At 43.4% G+C, this 18,299-nt stretch overlaps 1 protein-coding gene across 11 annotated transcripts in view; it reads left to right on the forward strand.

Annotated features, from left to right (window-relative positions):
- The window catches only part of RBMS1 (RNA binding motif single stranded interacting protein 1), a 132,866-nt gene extending 123,927 nt beyond the window's left edge, over positions 1 to 8,939 (forward strand). For all 11 annotated transcript variants that reach the window (XM_082691402.1, XM_082691403.1, XM_082691404.1 and 8 more), the window contains 4 exons: positions 2,198 to 2,308; positions 3,622 to 3,702; positions 5,318 to 5,402; positions 6,265 to 8,939. In XM_082691402.1, the coding sequence (XP_082547528.1) occupies positions 2,198 to 2,308; positions 3,622 to 3,702; positions 5,318 to 5,395 (270 nt within the window). In that variant the 3' untranslated portion in view covers positions 5,396 to 5,402; positions 6,265 to 8,939. The remainder of the gene's footprint in view (positions 1 to 2,197; positions 2,309 to 3,621; positions 3,703 to 5,317; positions 5,403 to 6,264) is intronic.
- The last annotated feature ends 9,360 nt before the right edge of the window (positions 8,940 to 18,299 follow it).

The raw sequence follows: 18,299 nt of genomic DNA on the forward strand, positions 1-18,299 counted from the left end.
TTAATGCAAATATGAAGTGTTCAAAAGGAAGCTAGAGATTTTTATCAGTTTACTTAACCTCTGTGGAAATTATAAATACTAAATCAGTAACACTTTCTTTGGTAACTGTGATTTCTTTAGTGACTTGAGCATTTTTTGTACTTATATGTGCATATTATATTTTTTAATTGAGTTACACTTCATATTAATAGATAGTGTATTTAATGTGTTTTTTAGAGATACATAAAATCTAGATTGTTAAAGTATGCATTTTGAAAGGTGAAAAATAAAGGCGGAGAACAAAGTCACAAAAAAAGCTAGCAGTGTCCAACACAATGACCTATATGATTGGCATGAGAAGGCCACAGATTTGGCCCTAAGCTTTCTAATAACTAAGGCAAAATGGGAATTCTAGTAAGCAAAATAGTTCTCGGTGCTTCTAAGAGAAAAACAGGTCAGTTGCGTAGGGGGGAAGCACAGCACTGTTGGCCTGAAGTTGAGACAGGAGTTTCTCTCAGGACACCTCCAAGGAGGATACCATGCAGTATAAGACCATATGTCTGAAACTACTCCAGGGACAAGCTCTGAACAGGAAGTTGCTGAGATGACTTTGAAGCGGCAGATAAAACACATTTAGTTGATAACACAGGAGACAAGCTCTCGGATGACGGATGTGTGTGTCTGTGTAAACACGTGCACATTATCTGTCTCTATAGGCACAGTGTTGGACAGTAGCTCCTACAGATGAATGACAAAAAGAAGCAGGAAATTCCTTCAGCATATTCTGGGCTTCTGAATCATTTCCATGCTACCACACACTTTCTGATGATGCACACTAAAAATTTTAAAGGAACAAATTTTCTGTGAACTGCATGAACAACAGTTTCTGACACATATCTGTCTTTTTTGGCAACTTCTAGAGACAAAGCCTGGGCATATCCCAGTTTCACATCTTTGAGGAGACTGGTAGCGTGTGCAGAACGTTCCTAGCTGAGGACTCGGTCCCTTCCCCACCCAGTTTAGACTGCCGTCCCCCAGAGTTAAAGTGCCTGCGCTCCAGTCTCAGACCTCAGCTGTGTTCCGATTAGCAATAAGACAGTGTGTGGAAGAGATAGATCAGTTGCAGTAATATCAAAAACGTAACATTAATATTGATAGGATGTATCAGAATAATTGCACTCTCAGGTAATGGGGTGATTGCAAAAGTGAGAGGAATAATACAATCCGTAAGAATATTATATAGGATAAATTAGAGGAAATGCAAAAATCCAGAAATAGAATTAATTTAATTTTGGTTGAGATAGTCAATGTACCATTATGCAGTCATTAAAAATGATGATAATGATGACTATGCGCCAAGTGAGGTAAATATTTATAACAGAATGTTCAGAGCAAAAAACCCAGGATATGAAATTGTTTACGTACCCTGGTTGCGACTCTGCAGATATGTCAAGGCTAGAGTCCGGGAGATCGTACCCTGATGGTGCCGGTAGCAGCCATGTGTCAGGGAGAGGCTAGGCTGGGTTGTGGGTGATTTTTTGTTGTTTCTTTTTTGTCTCCCCCCCCCCCCCGACCCCATTTTGTTCGATTATATTTAATTTTATTTTTAATGACCAGAGGTTTTTTCAGACAAAATCAAAGAATCTGAAGTCGGATTATTAATCATATCTGCATCTCCCTCCCTCCCTTGGCACCAAATGATACCTGGAGGTTCTGAGAAACAGTGAATGGAGAATGAGATCTTGATCCTAAGAGCCTGATCTTGAGTCAAATGACTGTACAGAACATGTTTAAATGAGACATGATATTTATAAATATTCAATATGGCCTGTTGTTTTGTGGCTGCATAAATCACCAACCATCATTTATTATTTTAAAAATCAAGAAAGCATTTTGGTAACCCCAGCCAGCCGAAAATGGTTTGCATTTCCTCCCGCAGCTCCTCCTGCTGGATTAGCTTGCTTTACACATGAGTGAAAGGAAAGGCAGGATGTTTAATGCAGCCATTGCCCTGAAATGAATGCTCTTAAAAAGGTTTTAGGAAGCATTATCTAGAAGGTTTTGGGAGATTGTTTATGATACCATAATCAAGTTTGAGAGGAGGTTATGTTGGTTTCACATTTCTCAAATAAGGCATTTTCCTTTGCGGAAGGAATGACAGACTCTGAACTCCCTCCTTGAGTTTATCTTACACTGTGCTTGTCTCCCAACTCCCCAGGGGGCCGTGTTAACTCCCTCGATGGAGCATACCATGTCACTACAGCCTGCGTCTATGATCAGCCCTCTGGCCCAGCAGATGAGTCATCTGTCACTAGGCAGCACCGGAACAGTAGGTGGCCAATTAATACCTTGTGTCTGAGCAAATAGAGGAGGGTGAATTAATGCAGCCTGCGTCTTCCCCATGAATTACAGGCTCCATGATGTCAAAGATTATGTCCGAGCCCCTCTCACCCTCCACATCGCCTTCCACGGGGTTAACTGATGAACTAAATGTCTGTCCTTCGGGTATCTCTCTGCCAGAATCTAGCAACCACACGACCACATCTAGTCCCAGTAACTAGTGCCGTTCATTCACACTGCAGACCTGGTGTCAGGAAGCAAAAGACGAAAGTGATACTTGGTGGTAAAGGCAGGGAATTTTTCCTCACTTCACTTCTTTTACGGAACTGGGTGGGGGCGCTGTCTCACAGTCTTAGGATTGACTTCCTTCTCTAGCGTTCAGGAGACTGTTGGGGATTGAGGTTGAGCCTACACCAGAGGAACTTCCAGCGTTGATATATATCAGCGTAACATGTAGATGGTAAGATGGCCGAAGGCTTGTAATTCAGACTGTATCCTTTGTGCTGAAAAGAACTAAGGGAAGTATGTTTTCCTCTCTTATGTTCAAAACACCAGCAGCAGCTTCTTGTGATGGCTCAGGCAGGTCCTTGAGATCAGCAAGGAGGCTTTGCTGCCTTTGGGAAAGGATAGCCATCCACATCAGGAAAGCAAGGGTTCATTTCCTATTCTGCGGTCACCTGATAAAGATCCAACAAGTCCTTTACTCCTTAGGTCTCCCCCTGTGAAAATAATTCTAAATACTAGTTCAGGGGACTGTTGGAAAATAATGAGGTGCTTTGAAATGAGATCTTCTAAAGTAGCACATTAGTGATACTGAGTATTGAGAATGAGAAGTCTTTTTTTTTTTTTTTAAGATTTTATTTATTTATTTGACAGAGATCACAAGTAGGCAGAGAGGCAGGCAGAGTGTGTGTGGGGGTGGGGGAAGCAGGCTCTCCACTGAGCAGAGAGCCCGATGTGGGGCTTGATCCCAGGACCCTGGGATCATGACCTGAGCTGAAGGCAGAAGCTTTAATCCACTGAGCCACCCAGGTGCCCCGAGAATGAGAAGTCTTAATGATCTTCACACATGTATTTGTTTGTTGGGAAATCCAAAGAAAGGTGGGAGTTTTAGTTCGACAGATTCAAAAAGTAGAAACAGTCACTTCGCTTTCCACATGATAATTAAACTTAGAGGTAGCTTGTTTACATTTCTTCTTTGAGAGCTCCAAAAATTTGACATTCCCATCTCAAAATTCTCCAAGCACTCAGAATGTTTGCATGGCTTATCATTTCCCATGCTGACCATGTTCTTCTTTTCAGTACATGCCTGCGACATCAGCTATGCAAGGGGCTTATTTGCCGCAGTACACACACGTGCAGACGACAGCCGTTCCTGTTGAGGTTGGTACAGACCCACGCGATGGCCGTTCTGGCAACGAGTAGTTTCAGAAGTGGGTAGATTAGACAGAACACAAAGAAAAATCTATCAGAAGTCAAATATTTGCATAAAGAATTGAGTTTAGAGGGCATCTAGAGCTCGGGTTATTTTCAACCATGGAATATCATTCTCTGCATACAGATTAGTGTAGCGGTGTCCTGGCCATACCCCCCAGACTCCCAGAACTATTTTCCAAGCTTGTAGCATGTTTTGCACCCTTCAAGAATCTATCTTGTCTCCTGCAAAGGGATACTTACACACGAATTAAGATAAAGCTGGAGTTTGCAATCCTAGTACCAAAGATTATGTTAATAATAATAACTATAAGAAGAAATTAATTGTAATTAAAATAGTTGAAAAATACTGATGTTTCAGAATTGTTAACAGGGATGAGGACCAAACCATACCTTCTTTTTTATAGAGGCTGCTAGGATAGCTAATGGAAGAAGACTGACTCTTGACTTAAGATTGGACAGAAAGCAGAGAAAGACAAATATCATATGATTTCACTCATATGTGGAATTTAAGAAACAAAACAGATGAACATAGGGGAAGGGAAGGAAAAATAAGATAAAAACAGAGAGGCAGACAAACCGTAAGAGACTTTTAACTATGGGAAACAAACTGAGGGTTATTGGAGGAAAGATGGGTGGGGGGTAGGATCATTGGGGGATGGACATGAAGGCAGGCACTTGATAGAATGAGCACAGGGTGTTCTATGCAACTGATGGATCACTAAATTCTACCCCTAAAACCAATAGTACAATATATGTTAACTAAATTGAATTCAAATTAAAACAATTTTTTAAAAAGGATTGAACAAAAAGCATAGCATTTGTCTGCAAAGTACCCTTAAAATTCCAAGGAAATTCATCATCGCAATCAATCCTACTCACTAGACAGATCCTGTAGCTTCCAGTTGCAGAAACAGCCCTAGGACTGTGGTTGGTTTATTTTGGGGCATGTTTTGTGTTGTGCTGATTGATTTAAATTTGTGTACTTATTGACAGCCACCATTACCAGAACCCATAATCCCTTATCTGCAGTTCTGAAACACGCAGCAAAATCTGAAAATAAAAATTCTCTTTATAACTGTTTTAGCAAAAACCTGACCTGTGGCAAAACCCAGTGGGAACTAATATAAGACAAAATCTTAGCCCAGTTTCTGTGCATGTTTATATCTTCCTGTGTAGACCTGCCTGCGTGTTTGGTGATGAGTTGTAGCTCTAGGCCCCACAGGGTATATTCTGTGATGAAGGGCATATGCCTACCATTTTTCAGATTCTAAAATCTTAATGTCTTGAATTCCAAGTTACATCTGGCTCCAAGAGATCAGTTATTTTGTTTGATAAATTGTAGTTTGACCTGAAGAGACAACTCATAGAAGTTCGGGTGGGAGATTCTTTGGGTCTGTAAGACATCTTAACTCCTCAGGGAAATCATTGACCTTGAAAACCCCACATAATATTAAGAAAATCACTTTTAAGGAGCACTTGTGTTTTCAGATGTGAAACTTAGACGAGAGCAGCAGAGTTTGGATGTCATTGCTCATGTTTTATCTGCCCTGCTTTGTTGTAGGAAGCAAGTGGACAGCAGCAGGTGGCTGTCGAGACGTCTAATGACCATTCACCATATTCCTTTCAACCTAATAAGTAACTGTGAGGTATGAGGGAAACATCTTTGTAACCATAGGGCTCAGTTCAAGGAAAGTGTATGATTCTGTTATCATTTTTTTTTTTAGATTTATTTATTTATTTATTTGACAGAGAGAGATCACAAGTAGGCAGAGGGGCAGGCAGAGAGAGAGGAGGAAGCAGGCTCCCCGCTGAGCAGAGAGCCCGATGTGGGACTCGATCCCAAGACCCCAAGATCATGACCTGAGCCGAAGGCAGCGGCTCAACCCACTGAGCCACCCAGGCGCCCCTGATTCTGTTATCATAATGGTACTTAGAATAGCTCAGGTTTGGTCACACCACCTTAGTATGGCCAAAGAATCCTGTGTTATTGAAATGCTAATATCTTGTGGATTTGCAGATTAGCCCAAAAGAACAGTGCCTTGTATTGAAGTCAAATGTGTATAGTTACTTTCTCATTATCCGTACCCCTCCCACCTTAGAAATTTGTAACAAATCAGTACACCGAGTGTCAAATTTGTCCTGCTGTACATGCATCCAGATTTATATTGCTTTCATGCACACAAGTGAAAGGAAATACTGCCAAAGATTTGGCTTCATCTGGTATTAAAGAGGTGCAATATCTTGACTATGAATTTAATGTCCATATCCTTCGATCCAAAGCTCTGGTTGCTCTGATCTAAAGTATGCTGCAGGCCCCAGGTTTGAAAGGTGGAGTCAGGTTCTAGAAACTACCGTCTGTCCCAGCATTTGTTGGCCTACCACCAGTGACCAGCACCGTCTTAACTTTCTCAAACCTGTATACCACTGAAACGAGGAGGAGGTTACAGAATTCTGTGGTAGATTACACCAGATGTACAAAAGCATTTATCTTTTATTTTTCTCTTCCAGATGTACATAAGGGCGTTCTTACATGAAGAAGGGTGTGAAGGCTGAACAATCATGGATTTTTCTGATCAATTGTGCTTTAGGAAATTATTGACAGTTTTGCACAGGTTCTTGAAAACGTTATTTATAATGAAATCAACTAAAACTATTTTTGCTATAAGTTCTATAAGGTGCATAAAACCCTTAAATTCATCTAGTAGCTGTTCCCCTGAACAGGTTTATTTTAGTAAAAAAAAAAAAAAAAAATCAAAAAAAAAAACAAAAAACAAAAACAAAACAAAAGATTTTTATCAAATGTTATGATGCAAAAAGAAAAAAAAAAGGAAAAAAGAGAAAAAAAGTAAGAAAAAAAGAAAAGAAAAAGAAAACTTCAATTTTCTGGGTATGCACAAAGACCATGAAGACTTATCCAAGTGCATGACCGGATTTTTGTGGTTTTTGTCCATTTTGTGTTTAATTTGCGTTTTCTTCAACTGTATGCAGTGGGCTCTGATGTTTAAGTAGTCCGACTTCCCCCCCTGGTGTTCCGTGCTTGCGAGTGTGAGTGTCGCTGTATCCAGTGTTGCCCTCCGCGTCTCTCTTCTTAGCTTCTCCGTTTTTCTTTCAACGTAGTGTGAAGTGTCTTCTCCTTTTCTATGAATTCCAATTTGCCTTAACTCCTTTGATGCTGTAGCTGTTTCAGTAAAAGTTAGTTCAAACTAATGATGTAGAACGCTTTGACCAAATGAGCTGGTCTATTATGCCTTGTAAAACAGCAGCATAGGGCTTTTAAAAGGTAGTCAATAAAAGTTGCTGAAATTTTGGCTTTTTTAAATATGTAGTAGGTGTTTTTAATGATTTTTCACATAATGTGTAAGGTAGTGAAATGCAAGAAGGGAAAAATGTTTTGTGTGAAACACATTTTCTGACTGGGGAACTTTTAATAGGGTAACTTGTTTGTAAGGCTGTTCGCCAACAGTTTCCTCTGATAGTTTGACTGATTTAGGGTATCTGCTGTATGATGCAATGTAAAGTCTTTTTTGCCTTTTTTCAGGAAAAAAAAAACTAACTCGATGTTCTAGATTTAGTGTAGGTAGCGTTGGGGTTGGGGGTGGGGAGGGGGGGCGGGGGCGGGGAGTCACCGAATGTTTTGTCCTTCCTTTATACTAATGATAGTGCTTTAGACTGAGAATTACGCCTGAGATCTGGCAAACCGAAAAACGTTGCTATTGCAACTAAATGGCAAAAGCTAAAAGTAAGGATTTTATCTTCAAACATAAGCTGAGGTAGGAATAGAAGCAAAACGATTGGCTACTAGCTCTCTCTATTACATAAATTTGAGAAATCAAAATTACTTGGCACTTTTAAAGGTAACTTCACCAAAGACCGAAGAGCCAGTAACCAGTAGCTCCACCTTCTCTCAGCGTCATATCTTCTGTGCTCTTTATTTTTTGCCGGACCAGTTTGCGGTTAGGAGAATGTGCCTTTTTTGTACCTTTGCATTTAGGTTTTATAATTTTAATTGATGTATGGACACACACCAACAAACAAAAAAGCATGAAGGAAGATTTGGATCCAAGCAGTGCCACACTTTACATCATCACTACAAGTGTTAAGTGTAAAGAGAAACCAATTTTGAAACTATGAAATTCCTGATTCATAAATACACAGTTATTTCTACTTTAGTACATAGAAGATAATTCACTGTTATTGAAGCTCTTTTATTAAGACAGTTGCATACGTTTGAAAAGCAATGGTAAATTAAGTTGTCTTCCAAAACTGTGTACTTGTCTGGTCAACTGTGTGTGATCAGTTATCTACCTCAGAGTCTGTTTTCTTTTGTGCTGGGACAGGTTGCTGGCCCTCCCTGTTTCCACAGACCAAATCCTCCTAGCTCAGGAGCTAGGGCTAAGCAGTTTTTTCTTTCAAGTATTTCTTAGTTCTTAAATTTTATGCTTGTATTTGATTATAGATGTCAGTGACATTTCATAGTTTCAAAAGTCCTTGCTGCTCTGAGAAGTGTAGATTCTAGTGAAAATTACATAGTCCTAAGAGAAATGTGTTTTGTTTTTGTTTTTGTTTCCTTTTTTAAAGTTGTGGTATTATTGGTTCTATGCTCCCTGGAATATTACTGCTTTGTGAAAGTCCAGACCGAACGCAGCGCCCTCCTTGTATCTAGTATGTTTATAAACCTGGGTCTCTCACTACTTGATATTTTTGCATTAGTTAAGACAGAAATTTGATAGCTCGGTTAGAGGGGAGGGGAAATCTGCTGCTAGATATGTCTGAATTAAGTGCCATACTCGTCTGGGTAAGATTTGGGAAACATAACCTCTGTACATAAAATAAAAAATAAAAAATAAAAAAAAATCAGTTAAACATCACATAGTAGACAGCCATTAAATTATAAAAAAAATTAATTTATGAAGAAAGACCTTTTGTACAGATTGAAAAAAAAGATTTTCATAGAGATATCTATATGATCAAGAGAGTTAATTTTTTATTTTTGTTTTACTAGTGCCACAAACTTGCCAGTGGTAACTTATTTGTCCGGTTCAAGATAACTCTGTAGTTTTCCTTCCTAGGACTTGTTGTTAAACGCCAAAAGACATTTTTGAACTGTACATTTGATCAGATTGTTAGCTTTTTCTGTTTTATTTCTTTTGAAAACCTTTGAATAAAAAACATCTGAAATTTTATTTTTCCTGTCAGTTTCTTTTAAGTAGGTTAAATGTGTATCAGAATTTCATGCATTTCATTCCTGATCTCTTCCTTCGGCTCGGGCAGGTGGTTTAAAAGTGAGTCGAAAATTATTTCAGATTGACTGTGTACTCAGAATACAAACCTTTCCAGCCCTCCTCCTCTGGTAATTTAAATCCATGTGTGGGAACCAGAGACATCAGCCATCCTGTCAGCCAGAGTCTACCTTTGGTCTGTTCTGAAAGGCCAGAGAGCCAGACCTCCCTCCTACCGCTACCCTTTGACTGTGTCACAGACCAGCTAGAGAACGGAGTAAAAACGGTCCCATCCGTGTTGAGCAAAGGGGATAAGGATCTCAAGCTGATCTTACCCATGCCTTGATGACGGGAGCCTTCCTCGGTGACCTCGCTCGGCTGTTTCCCGCAGGAGGCTCTTGTGGAGCTTGCATGGGGGCGAGAACTCCTCTCTTTGCCAACTGATGTACTTCGTGAGAGGCAGGTAGTATAGGAAATTGAGTCCTTTACCCCAGGCGGCTTAACTGTTACAGTGTTGTCATACAGAATGCTTCTGCTACCCAAGGGCTGTCGCAGTGGTGAGAGGAGCAGGCAAGAAGACCCCATACTCCACCCATTTCCATACACCTCTCAGCCAGGTGGGGCGTGGGGGGCGAGGAGGACAGAAGTGGGGTGTGGAGCAGGTAACTTGACCAGGGCCAGGAAACCCCGGTACTGAATGGCTCATTCAGAAAAGGAAACGTGGCCCTCTGATGGGTGCTGGAGGGAGAGGGATGTCGCGGCAGGTGGAGACCGCAGCCTCACCACGACACGCACAGGGTGCCAAGGATGGAGGCTGCGTGGTCTCCTGTCCCAGGGCTCCTTCATACAACCAGCAACCGCAGGCAAGAAAGCTGCACCATCCGGGCTGCCAAGTGTCAGGTTTTGTCTGTCTTCTGTTCTTGTATTTTAGGAAGGCTTTCTGTCACTGGAGTCCTGGGGCATCCAGGGGCTGCTGTTACATGGAAACTGGTGAACACTTTTTCCAGAGCGCCTTTTCTGTCTGTGCAAGAGCAACAGGCACACCGGGTGATGGTGCTTCATGGTGCGGGGGGGGGGGGGGGGGGCTACCACTTGGGCAGAGAGGAGCTGCGGTGCCTGGCGGGGGCGGTGCTCTGCTCAGGTCATCCTCGGGAGCAGGATCTTCCCTCAGTCTGAGATGGGCTGCGACCCAGCTTCTGGCGTGAAGGGAGGGCAGACGCTCGGGACGTGGCTCCCCGGCTAGCGTGCATTTCCCCCTCTCTACTGGCTCCACTGGAGCCCGAATTCCACTTCTTAAATTTCCCAGACACCAATTTGAAATCCGCTGGTTGAAAGGCGTTACCTTCCAGCCTGAGTGGGGCTCGAACAAGGTGCAGATCTGACTGATCTCTTCATTCCACTAGAGTAGCCTTGGAGTAAAGGTCCTGGACCTGTCATCAGCCCCTCTCCCTCAGACACACACAGCTTCAGAAGATGTCAAGTAGGTGTAGAGGGAGGAAAGTCCGAGCTCAGGGTTTAAGAAAAGCAGGGCAGTTTGTTCCCACATCAAAGGTGATGAGACAACCAGCCCTCCGTCGTCGCCGAACTTAGCCCCTACCAGGCGCCGGTCACAGATGGCAGCGGGGAGTGGGGCTGGGAGGTGGGCGCCCACCGGTCCCAGCAGGCAGTTCTTGGCATAGCCCTGTGCCCGTCCCTCCGTGTGGGATCAATTCCGAGAAGCTTTGGAATTTCCCCTCTGAGAGATGGCTCGAGAGCATCTTGCTCTGGCTCTTGGTAGGGCCGGAGTGTTTTAGCTTGAGCCACTAGAGGGAGGGGTACGTTGCTCTTCACCTTGAGCAGAGAGCGCTGGGGCAGGAGCCGGGCCTGCCCAGGCACAGGGCAGGGCCTTGGAGGGTGACTGTGGGTGTGTATTCGGCAGCTGCGACACACGCCAAGGGAGGTAAAGAGGTCCCGAGTCGGGGAGTCATTGTAAGAACTGATCTATAACCACCATTGCCTGATGCTGGTGGCTCTTTCTCATTGGGAAGGAACAAATGCAACTTTAAGGAAGCTGGGGGCAGGGGGGAAGCCAGAAGCCTTGCCAGACCTCATGACTGGGAGGAGCAAGAAAGCGCTGGCAGGTCTCTGGGCTGCTCAGAATTGAAAACAGGTGGCATTGGATTCAATACTTTAATGCTATTATTCATTCCATTTTCAATGTGACCCCACGAGGCTGAGATTTGATCTAAGTTCTTCCATTGCTCCTTGGTACAAGATATGGATTGTAAATGAGACTGCAGGTGTCTCCTCCGTCTAGTGTCCCTGGATCCACTTTCTCTGCCTGAATGCTTCCAGAGACAAGGCACTTTCCACCTCACCTGGCATCCCCTATCTTTTTGGAACAGCTCTCAAACAGGCTTAAAGGAGTCAAATTGCAACTTTGTAATTTCTACCTCCCGGCCCTAGTTCTGCCAACTGAGTTGCTACAGAGTAAGTCAGTCGTTCCCCATTCTTGAAAAGACCGAAGTATATTGATCAAACGTAAGAGCAATGACCAGGAACTAGAGGACAGAAGGATGTGATTTTAAAAGGACAGCACAAGGGAGTTTTTTGAGGATGACGAAGCTATTCTGTATCCTGATTGTGGTGGTTACACAAATATAAGGGCTAAAATCCATAGAACTGTATATTTCCCAAAAACATCTTTTCATGTATGTTCCCTTATAAAATAAAATCTTTTAAAAAGAGAATTTGGTCATTCTTCAAATGAAGACAATTGCTGGCTCCGTGATTCTTTGGGTTGAACATTCCTTGTAGCTTGAATATTCAGCTCTGGCTCCACACTAGGCACCATCAGCTTAACTTCTCGATGCACCACATGTGACTCGGGTCAAAACCTAGAACCCCAGGAATAGTCTGGGCCTCACCTACCTCTCCTGCGCAGCCCTATCCTTCTATCACAGGTGAGATGGTTTCCATCCTGACTTCTCAGACACACCGCTGTTGTTAAAGTTTGTAGCTAATTGAAATCCTTTTGTTGTTGTTTTTTTGGTCACGATAAGTAAAGAATGACATGCAATGGATTATTACATAGTCCTTTTTAAAAGAGATTTTAGTGGCATGAAAAACAATAAGAATGACAAGTGTTAGGTACAGAACTGTAGATAAAGTGTGTTCATAATTAGGAAGCAATATTTAAGTATAAAAGATGAGGAGGTATTCCAAAACGCTTAGCTGTGGGTGGAAGGATATTGGGAAGTTTGTATTTGCTCCTTTATACCTTTCCAAATGTTTCCGAAAACATAATCAGGGAGGAAAAGGATTTAAAAAAGAATGTTGTCCTATCATCCTAAAATTATCCTGTCCTATCATCCTGAGATTATAAGTCTCCATGTTTATTACATACCAATTCAGCGTGTATAATTTTTTGCATTTAAAAGATACTGCAGCAGACATCAGAGGACACAAAGACGACATGATGTGGTCCAGGTCCTCAAGGGACATTCTTAGGGGACGCACAAGCATATGAGTGCCAATATAGCAAGGATATGTAACAAAAGCATGACCTAAATAAAGAGCTCTGGGAGGTCTGCGAGGGGCAAGACCACCTAAACACTCTCTCCTGACATTCTTGTCATTTCCGCATTGCCAACCAGTTCCATTTTTACCGATCAGAATTCACTCAGAAGCGGCCGCTTCCCCTCAACGGTTCCTGCACCTTCTGAGAGGTGAAGCTGTCAGGCAGACAAATGAAGTCCTCGGTAAATCTGTCATTGCCAGAATGGAACTTGGAGCAGATGTCCAAAGACTTGATGTTCCTTTGTCACTCCTGCTGTGAAAATATCGGAATGTGTAACAAAGTACTGTTTTGGTTTGGGCTGGTTAATCAAGCCAGGTGTAGGATATGTTTTAAATAGCCTCATTTTAACTTTGTTTACCCTCTGTCAGATGTTCTGCATATGCTAGATTGTGGATTTGCAAACACCTGTGTCGTTTTCTGACCCAACCCCAACCCCCACCAGAAGTTGGAAACTCTTTTTTATATTTATTACTTTCTTCCCAGAAGCGTAGGCAGGAATCCCATTATATCTGCTTTGTTATACACTGTGCTTCCACACAGACCTGAGGCCATGAATATTGTTCCTGGCACTCTTGCCTCTTATTTTCTTACTTGAGAAATACTGAAGGAACATCTTTGATTCTCGCTATATAATTTTTTCCCTCGTTTAGTTCTGTCTCAAAGAGAACACTTTCTGTTTCCCTCAACTTTTACTCTTCCAGTGATTCTTTTGTCTATTTGGTTTATAATTTTTTAATATACAGAAGTTTGAAGCAATTTGTAGGAAACACAAAAAGCACATTTAAAAATCAGTGCTTGGGGGGCACCTGGGTGGCTCAGTGGGTTAAAGCCTCTGCCTTCGGCTCAGGTCATGATCTTAGGGTCCTGGGATCGAGCCCCGCATCGGGCTCTCTGCTTGGCCGGGAGCCTCCTTCCCTTCCTCTCTCTCTGCCTGTCTCTCTGCCTACTTGTGATCTCTGTGATCTCTGTCTGACAAATAAATAAATAAAATCTTAAAAAATAAATAAATAAATAAATAAATCAGTGCTTGGGGCACCTGGGTGGCTCAGTGGGTTAAAGCCTCTGCCTTCGGCTCAGGTCATGATCCCAGGGTCCTGGGATGGAGCCCCACATTGGGCTCTGCTCAGCAGGGATCCTGCTTCCCCTTCTCTCTCTGTCTGCCTCTCTGCCTATTTGTGATCTCTGTCTGTCAAATAAATAAATTTTTTTAAAAAATTTTTAAATATATAAATAAATTAAAAAATAAAAATCAGTGCTTGGAAGGTTAACAGTGAAGAGAGAAGGTGAGAACAGAATGTAACTCTGCATGCCAAAAGGCCTCCACCATCCCTATAGTCAAAGTGCAACAATTTTGAGTTTCCTAGCAGCCAAGATGAAAAAGGAGAAAGGCACATACATCTATAATTCTTGTCAATGGGAGCAAAGCCCACCTGATCCTCTGGAAAAAAGATAATATTTATTAGCCTTGTATAGAGACTCCTGCAGGAGGCACTGGACAGTGTCCACCATATTCCTCTACCCATACAGCAACACTTAGGCTGTTTCAGGTAGGGCCCCTCCACGAAAGCCAAGAACAGTATATCAAAGCACCATTCCATGAAAGTGACTCTGGAAGGCTGTAAACTTGTAATAAACATTCTCAGTTAAGTCTCCTCTCAAATGTTCTTGTGTACTTCTTCCCTCCCACCACGCCCACTGCTCTGATTCCGAAGTTCAGAATGTCTTGTGACAACACAAACATTCCAGTTGCTCCTTTCACTTCCACATTCAGCCCCTCAGATGGAAAACGATGCAAGCTGGTTGTCCTACGGCTTACTGAGAGCTTCTAGTGATCCCCACCGCCCCGCCAGGTTTCTTTCATTTAACCTGAAGCAGCAGCGAGGATTCCAAGTCACTGGGCTGTACTCAGTCCTCTGGCAAGGCCTGTGACTTGGGAGGGAGAATCATGGCACCTTCCATTACCTAATACTGCAGCTTTCTGAGGACCCTCAAAAATAACAATGTGGGGCGCCTGGGTGGCTCAGTGGGTTAAGGGTCTGCCTTCAGCTTAGGTCATGATCCCAGGGTCCTAGGATCAAGCCCCACATCGACCTCCCTGCTGGATGCAAAGCGTGCTCCCTCTCCCATTACCACTGCTTGTGTTCTCTCTCTCTCTCACTGTGTCTCCCTCTGTCAAATAAATAAATAAAAATCTTTAAAAATAGTGTTTCTCTATTCTTCTCTTAGATGACCCCTGAGAGATGAGGAGAGTACATAAGGAATTTCAGGGATGTTGAGGCACAGCCCTTTATGACCCACCATAAACACAAAATTTTTCATGTTTTCTCCTCAATTAGTGGGAATTTTGTGTTCCCCTTATAGTTTTCCCATTTTCCCCCAAATGGTTGTACCATCTCATTCATTCATTAATTTTTTTAAAAATTTTAAAACACAAAAGTTGTGAGTACACTACAAAGAAGCTTTAGCCTGATTTGTTGGAGAGCAGCTTACCAACCCGGGGTCTACTGTTTTCTACAAACAAGGACATTCTCCTACATGACCACAATACAACCACCATAAGGAAGAAAGTAACACGAAGACAGGACCAGCTATCCAAGCAACGTCTTTGTAATCAAAAGATCTGGTTCAAAATCATAATGTTGCAGTTAGGGGGTCGTGTCTACACTTTCCTTCAGTCGGAAGTCGCCCCTCTGTCTTTATTGGACTTTCATGACTTTGACACAGTTGAAGATTCTAGGCCAGTTACTTTGCAGAGTGTCCTCAGGTGATCGTCTGTCTGATGATTCCATGTGCTCGTGCCCCTGTGGCAGGAAAACACCACCAAAGGGAAGCTGTGTGCTGCTCATGGAACCCCTTCGGGAGGGGAAGGACTTCTAGTTGTCTCATTATCAGTGATGTTCCCTTTGGCCACTAATTAAGGTGGTTTCTGCCTGGCATCCCCACTGCAGATTTATTCTTTCCCACTTGGCGGTTAATAAATATTTGGTGGGGAGATGGTTTGGAACCATGTTAGTATCCTGGACTTCATCGAACTTTGAATTTATTCACTGACTTATTTATATGAGTATGCACTCAGGGTTTCCTACGTGTCCGACAAGTTCTAATCAGTTACGGTCCTTGTTTTTATGCTCAGATTATCCCTCACGTGGCCAGTGGGAGGCCCTGCATGCCAGCTTGTGTGTTTTTGAAGACCTGTCCCCATTATTTTTGAAGCCTTTCCTTGCCTTCTGGTATCCCCAGATGTCCCATGCTCATCCTGTACCTTCCACGTCCCAGTTCTGGTTTCATCCATTTCTCCAAATTGTCCTGGCTCCTTTTAGTGGAGAATGGGAATTAGAAGGTAGGATGTGGAGACTCGGTGCCCTCTGCTATTGATATGCTGCTGTTTCCAAGACCTGTCAGTGAACAGGGTTAGGGAACGTGGCCATGGGTGCAGATGTGCACCTGCAAACATTCACATCCGTATTTTCCACATTACCCACAAATAGTGAAAAAGTCTTTCACGCGTTTATACCTCCATTTCCAACCCAACACCTCTGGGTTTATTTCCGCTTCCCATATTTCTAAGTTCTCTGACAGCAGGAAACCTGGCTCCTAGTATCCTTGAGATATTTACTCATTCGATCAGTCTCCCTGTGTATCGACAGCCTCCTATCTCTGCCCTCACCCTCTCGACGTACCAATGCCTCAGCCTTGCTCCCCCACCTCGGGCTCCGGGTGGGAGTCTGGGTGTGGTTAGGAAGTTGGTTCTCCTCCAACTCCGCCCAGAGGGAGATGGGAACCATATGTCAAGGAGTAAGAGTCACCCTGCCAGAAGGGGCGGGTGCTCCCCCAAAAGAAGGGATCCCTTTGGTGATGCCATAAATTCACCCCGTTGACCTCTGCTTACCTTTCACTGTCAGAAGGAAAGTGCTAAAAGGTTTGAAATGGGGATCGTAAGTGCAGAGATATGTGGAAATGGAAATTCCTGAAAGGGGATATGAAGACACGAGAGGATGTCAGGAAGAAGAGAAAGAAAGGGAGTAGCAAAGAAAGGCTTAGAAAGGGAAACAGGTAGGAAAACACAGGTATGATAGTTGGAGTCCGGGAGAGAAAAGAAGATAATAGAAACCATTGCCTGGCATGGCCCTCCCAAAGCCCAGTCTTTATCCGAATGACCTCTTTGCTGCATGTGCCCCTGTTGCCAGCCCTGCTCTTGTAACTTCGTCCCCTGCTTAAAACCCTGCGCCAGCCTGCCGTGATGAATGCCTTGCTCCCCAAGACCTCATTTCCCCTCCAGCCACACCCCATCTTGATCTTTAAAATCTCAAGAAAACTTCTATACCCTACACCTTTGCCCTTCTTGTCTGACTTCTAGAATATCCTCCTCCACGTGGATACTCTATTTATCCTTCAAGAGTCAACCCAGTATCTAATCTTCCTGAGACTAATTAGGCGGATTGGGTCCCTGTGACTTCCACCCAAATTGAGAAATAAAATATGAGGCTCCTCTCGGACACCCTCTCCCCAGTGACTTTTCACAGCCATGAACCCCTCTCTCCACTCAGTAAGTAACACTACATACACTACAGAGGATTCCCCGCCTTGCTTTTCTTCAGGTTTCTGCTACCCAAATAGGCATCCCTAAAACCCACAGTTGGGCTTTGCCTGTATTTGAACCTCATGTAAATGGCATCGTGCATTAGCTATTTTGTTGTGTCTTGCTTCTTTCACTCAATATTATATCTTTCAGATTTCATCATGTGTTTTTGCACAGCTGTAATACATCGGTATGGTGTGTATTCCATTGCATGAACATACCAAAGTGTGTTCATTTTATTTCTGATTGACATGGGAGCCCTTTCCAATTCTTGGCCTAGTGTCAACGCCCTATGACAGAAACGCTCGCACCTGTCACTTGGCACACTCGTGCATGGATTTCTGCAGGGTCTATGCTCAGGAGTGAAACTGCTAGATCACGGGTATGCCTAGCTTCGGTTTTACAAGATAATGCCAAAATATTTTCAAAGTGGTAATCACAGACCCTAGGATCGGATGAAATAACTTTCTTACAAAGAAGACCTCTAAGATTTCAAAAAAAATAAATAAAAACAAACAAACAAAGCTAACGTGAAAGTCAGTAGTAAGAGCCCAGAGGGTCAGTGGGTGAGTACTGGGAAAGATCAGAAGTCAGGGTGAGGAGCCACAACTGAGGGGGGTCCAGTCTTCACAGGCAGGGTGGGTGCTGGGACAAGGGTACGAGTAGGATAAATGGCTTCTCATGGTGAACGCTGAAAAAGAGCTTCCCTTCTTTCTACTGAAAAGAAGGAACCGGGCTTTGCCAACAAAGCTGGATGCCTTGGATGTAGTGGCTTCCACAGACAACCATTGCTGCTGGGGGACTCACTAGGCTACTCTTGGGTGGCACCCACATCTCCCCCATCTACCCAGTCCCACTGGCTTCCCCCCCACCCACCCAGGCCCAGTAGAAGCCTCCACTCCTGGCCTGACCTCAGGGAGCATGGGTCTCTCACAGGCTCGGCCCCTCAAGCCCAACGAATCCCTGCAAGTAGCCTGATGTTACCACCACCTGGGAGGGATGTGGAAATTCTTCCGACCCTCCACCCCTCATTCACTGACAGAACTTGAGAGGGTGGGGCAGATGGATGGTACATCTGCACATTATTTCTGATGCTGAAGCTGAAGGGGTACCCATATGTCCTCCTCCTGGCTGTATGGAGAAGTTGGGACCGTGTCTTCATCTTCTTTGGGTCCTTCCTTTTCCC

Source organism: Mustela nivalis (assembly GCF_964662115.1).
Source record: "Mustela nivalis genome assembly, chromosome: 11".
NCBI classification, from domain to species: Eukaryota; Metazoa; Chordata; class Mammalia; order Carnivora; family Mustelidae; genus Mustela; species Mustela nivalis.